A 4,872-nucleotide genomic window follows, 5' to 3' on the forward strand; every position below is an offset into this window, starting at 1 on the left:
TCAAGATCCGAGGGCTCAAGCTTGATCGTTGTAATCGCTTAAGAGGGTTAAAAGAGATGTACTCGTGTCTTTTGTGTGTTTGATTTCGCTTGTGATTTGTACCTCCCTTTCCCCTCTAAGTTCCCTTGCATCGATTTGATTCAAATCTTTAATGTTGCTCCTAGAATTAATTTCGCAATCATTTGAGCGCGCTTTGCAAGAACTAATCTCTCCCTACTCTGATTCTATTCTTTCTCGCTCTGACCATCAATTTAGGATCTAGTTTTGTTTTAAGTGTTGAAATTTTAGGTGTTACCTGTTGACCGCCTCTAGCCAACTACCAGTTCTTACGTTCTGCCTCATCTCTCGTATGCCTGAAACTCCTTACGGAATAAGGTGGAATAAGCAAAAAAAAAAAAAAAATGGTGTGGGTGGCGACAAGAACCCAACACGCTCGCCTCAAAGGGTCCGACTTCTAACGCTACAGCGCATGTGCATTTGTGTTATATAAATAAGAAATATTATATATATACTAATAACTGAAAAATGAAAAATTATAATGTTTAAACAAATATCTCATTTAAGTAAGATCTCATTTAAGTAAGATCTAACTATATGATATGTATAAATCGTAGCAATGCACCATCAACTAACTAGTATGTATTAGTACATATAGCACAAAGAGGTCATTCTAGGTGACATCTCTTCTCAATGACAAATTATCTACAGACTCAAACAATGTCAATCGTAGTTATATGTACACCACTGGCAAGCAAACAACCATGGAGCTTGCCTCTCAGTATTTATTTGTTTCATGTTATCCTACTAGTCAATCACCAGTTAACCATCATTATCATCTGTGTTTGTATTAAATTATGAGTTTCCGCTTAATATTCCCGTTCATTTTTGTACACCCTTTTATCTCGCTCGAGTTTCTATTCCCGGTTATTCTAAACATGTCTTGTTTCCAATGTTAAGGGCTAGTTTGGGAGACACAAAACCAGAGGGAATTGAAGGGGATAAAATCCACCTCTTATTCAAAATTGAATAAGGAGGGGATTTTAGCCCCTCCAATTCCCTCCGGGTTTTGGACTCCCAAACTAGCACCAAAATGGAAATGGAAACAAGAAAGGGGTTTTCCCATCCGTTTTCATCCCTAGATGGGATATACCAAAAAATAGCCTTCAATAGAAGCATAGAAAACAATTATCCATGTATCCAAACCATGACTGTGGGTTCCTTTAGGTTTTGAACTCTAGCCTATCCAACTTAGTTGGTATTAAAAGTTTTGTTATTGCATTATAATCCATTGCAAGATGTTGAAGTTGATGACCAACGTTGATAAAAACTTCAGGGTCCTCAGACATGAACTAGCCAATAACATCACAATGATGATATGAGAAAAAAATGCCCTTCCCCCTTATATTCTTAAGCAATCGTTCATTCAGGAATGACAGGTCATCGAGTCCTTCAACATGAAGAAACCGTTGATAACTCATCACCAAATATACCAACCCACTGTTGTACCTTTTCACATGAGAGTTTTTTTTTTCAATTTCAAATGTTGCGACTAATTCATAGAGTATGTAGTTTTTTCATTTCTTCTGAAGGTCACATATTTTGTGGGGAGGAAGTTGACCACATTCTAAAAGCAAGGCGTAAAGAAAGGCAGAGGTCAGCTAATCATAGAGCCCTTCTTCGTGCCATATGTCAACCAAAAAATCAACCATCTCCTACAAGAGCTCTGCAAGTCAGAAACTGATAACATAAATGACCAATAGAAGCAGGAAAGCTTTAACTCAGGGATCTTACAGATAATGGGATTCGTTGTGGAAAACGCTCACTTGTCGACAAGAGATCATCGTATGTTGTGGACCAACTGCAATGTAAAAGACACTGGAGTTGAGAATGGAATCTAACCGAACTCTTGCATATATAGCTTGCAGCCTACCATGAATCAAGAAGCTATCTAACTATCGTGAACCAATAACTAAAGCTTCCTTCAGTGTGAGCTAACATCACTTATTCGCTAGAACTAGAAGCTCCTGACGGCTTGTTAGTGCATCAGGCGCTCAACATATCGTCTATCTAGGTTATTAGCTACAATACCTCGTTTCCTAGTTTTGGTTTAAAAACTACAATTAAGTAATTAACAATACATTTTTTGCAGGGGTGATGAAGAAAATTTCACAAATAATAGAAATCTCACAGGATCTTTAAACTAGCTTATTTACCAAACACCTACCCAAGGCAATGGGACTAGTCCTCTATAGATTCTTAAAATTTACATATTGTGCCCCACAGGAAATTACTACCTCCGTTCTCAAATCGTTGTCACCCTCTAGTTCATTTTTGAACTAAAACATGACAAATAACGTTCTCGAATATTTGTCACCTGCTAGTTTATTTTTAAACTAAAACGCGACAAATAAAAAAGAATGGAGAGAGTATAATTCATGCAAATGAAAGAGCGTCAGGAACCTTATCACTGGCTCTCGGGGGGTCTTTCTCAGAACTTCTGCCTGGCGTCCAACCCATTGTCTTCTCATCTCAGCCCATGCTTCAGCCGCTGCAGAAACAAATATTATAATTGGTATACAAATGACTCTCTGGCATCAAATCCTATTCATTCGTCCATATCCCCCGCAAAAACTGGTACTATTGACCAGGCTAATAACTATAACAAATGTGTTATTGTCTGAATAACTGACCACAGAAAATCATGCTAACAAAAAGCTTTCCCTTGCAAAAAGTAAGAGAGCAAGATACAATATTCTGTAGTCTGACTTTAACATGACAACAGTAATGAATGAACCCCTTTACATGTGATTTTCTTTATCGTTCCAAGAAAAACAAGCCTATATGAACAGTTCTTGTTCAAAAGAGAAACAATTTGGATATGGCATTGGTGTTGGTACAAGCACAATTAACTGCATATTAAAGATGCTATAAAATCTAACGGATGAAACAACTACAATCATATTTACCTTACAATCAAGCTACCATTCTCAATCCACTTAGGTTGTAAGCATCCAAACACAGATATAACTCATTAAATACAACAAGGTGCCAAAATTTCAAAATGATATCGTACCATGGTTGATAAATGATGTATCTACCCTGTTTTCCATTGACGTTTTAGAGTCGTTGGCTATTGAATTGGGAATAGAAGAGATATTCCCCTCAAGAGAAACAGATATGCTAACATTCTTCTCCATTGCTTCTAGACCCGATTGCCATCGTCTTCTGTTTCCAGTCGATGAATCCTGATATTTCTTTCTCAAAGATCGCTTCGGTTTAGAATCTGGAAGTGACTGAGATCTGCTTAAATTACCAATACAGCCACTGCTCTGCATAAATTAAGCATCAGATATGCTTGAGGCGGGAATCGCTCAAAAGATGGAATTCAGGCGCTTCATATATTAATTACATTCGCATGACAAAAAAATATTTGTGATGTCATAAGATGATAATAAATCTCTCTTTTTTGGCACCTACCCCATATAAGCTCAAAGAGAATGTCATGCAAACACCGCAGCCATTAAGTGTGTTAACCGAACTGTTTAAAAGAGTGAGGTGGGTTGACTTTTCATGCTTCAGATATCCATTGTTTCTGAAAAGAGAGAGAGAGAGAGAGAGACTGTTATTCATAAGGTAGCCAAAAAATGCAAAGGAGCAGGGCCTCAAGCGTCACTGGCTCCAAGAATGGAATATTATGATTCAAATACGCAACTAGCCAAGCGTTTTATAGCTATTTATCCAGTTCTCCTAGATCCACTAAAAGTAAATTGTATCATCTAGAATCCAAATTCCTCTCCAGTTTACTGTCTTAAGGTCTTACTGTCCATTCAATAGCATAGCATTGGCCACTGTCATGCGTTACCCGAACCGCAGCATTCGATTCCTCCAATTTGATTAACTTCACCACAGTCACATCCATCCATCCATCCTATGGCCCTTCTCCAAATCTAGCAGCAGGATTAGAACTTGCATATATACGACCCAAACATGCGGCTCACCAAGATAACCACGGGCACCGCTCTTCACCTCAGAATCGCACGAGGATTTCCAATAATTAAACCCGCCTCCGGATCAGATATATCAATACATAGTGGCCAAAACCCAGTAGGAACTCGCCCGACCCAGCAACCGCAGAAAAAAAAAGGCTAGAAATGCTTATTCTAGGTGCAGACTGCAGAGTACCTCACCTCAGACTGAATCAGGAACTGGAAGAGAAGCCTAATCGCTTTTCCTCGCCCACCCCTTTTTCTTGCCTCGGTTGCTCCGCTTTTGGTAGACGCCAGAGAGGAATTACGCGGGCGAGAACGAGAAGGGACCAGGGGAGGAGAGAAAATATGAGGAATTTGGACGCATCTGGCCGCAGCCGCACCGGGAAGGATGAAATGATGGAAGGAATGTGGTTAGGTCGGAACGTTTGCCGTCCGTGGGCCGCGTCCACAGACCTAATTCCACTGATCAGATCAGGATGGCGCCGGGTGCGTAGACCGAGCGTACGGAGGCTCGCGACGGGACACGGCGAGATAGAGAGTTTGGACTTTGGACTTTGGAGACAGGGAGAGAACAGAGAAGGATGCCGCCCGCGAGTAAAAAACGAAAAAGAAAGTTTGACCAGTCGTACCATGGTCCATGGCCTATTTAATTGCTTTTGCCAGCCTTATAAATTTTAGTAACTAAAGGGGCAAAACTGACAATTGGTCCCACGGACTAAATCAAAGAAATCGTAATAGTAGACCATATTTAATACTCGTAATATACATTCAAAACACCTAAGGTCTTGTTCGTTTACACCAATCCAGCTCTGAATTAGCATGGATTAGAATTAAATCCATGCCACAGTCCATGCCCCAAAATAATCCAAATCTACTTAATTTT

The 4,872-nt window shown here is 39.6% G+C and overlaps 1 protein-coding gene across 6 annotated transcripts; it reads right to left on the reverse strand.

Annotated features, from left to right (window-relative positions):
• Positions 1-1,374: 1,374 nt before the first annotated feature.
• LOC103633165 (uncharacterized) lies at positions 1,375-4,546 on the reverse strand. 6 transcript variants are annotated; one of them, XM_035960722.1, is made up of 6 exons: positions 4,188-4,546; positions 3,478-3,592; positions 3,074-3,329; positions 2,461-2,548; positions 1,792-1,858; positions 1,375-1,712 (listed from the first exon to the last, which is right to left on the reverse strand). In XM_035960722.1, exons 2-6 carry the CDS (start codon positions 3,502-3,504, stop codon positions 1,659-1,661), a joined length of 492 nt encoding a protein of 163 aa, XP_035816615.1. In that variant the 5' UTR covers positions 3,505-3,592; positions 4,188-4,546; the 3' UTR covers positions 1,375-1,658. The 6 variants fall into 6 exon arrangements, with proteins under 6 accessions (XP_035816615.1, XP_008653075.1, XP_008653073.1 ...); XM_008654853.4 differs by having other exon boundaries at positions 1,375-1,723; positions 3,074-3,324; positions 4,188-4,425; XM_008654851.4 differs by having other exon boundaries at positions 1,375-1,723; positions 4,188-4,414.
• Positions 4,547-4,872: the final 326 nt, after the last annotated feature.

The sequence above is a fragment of the Zea mays genome, chromosome 7, assembly GCF_902167145.1.
Source record: "Zea mays cultivar B73 chromosome 7, Zm-B73-REFERENCE-NAM-5.0, whole genome shotgun sequence".
NCBI lineage: Eukaryota > Viridiplantae > Streptophyta > Magnoliopsida > Poales > Poaceae > Zea > Zea mays.

Excerpts from the sequence above, each read along its gene's own strand:
- LOC103633165 (XM_008654851.4), bottom strand. The coding sequence starts at position 3,504 with ATGACATTCTCTTTGAGCTTATATGGG. Across the intron at positions 3,330-3,477 it reads TCTCTTTGAGCTTATATGGG|AGCAGTGGCTGTATTGGTAA; the intron begins GTAGGTGCCAAA and ends TAATTTATGCAG. Across the intron at positions 1,724-1,791 it reads CACAACGAATCCCATTATCT|AGCTCTTGTAGGAGATGGTT; the intron begins GTAAGATCCCTG and ends TCTGACTTGCAG.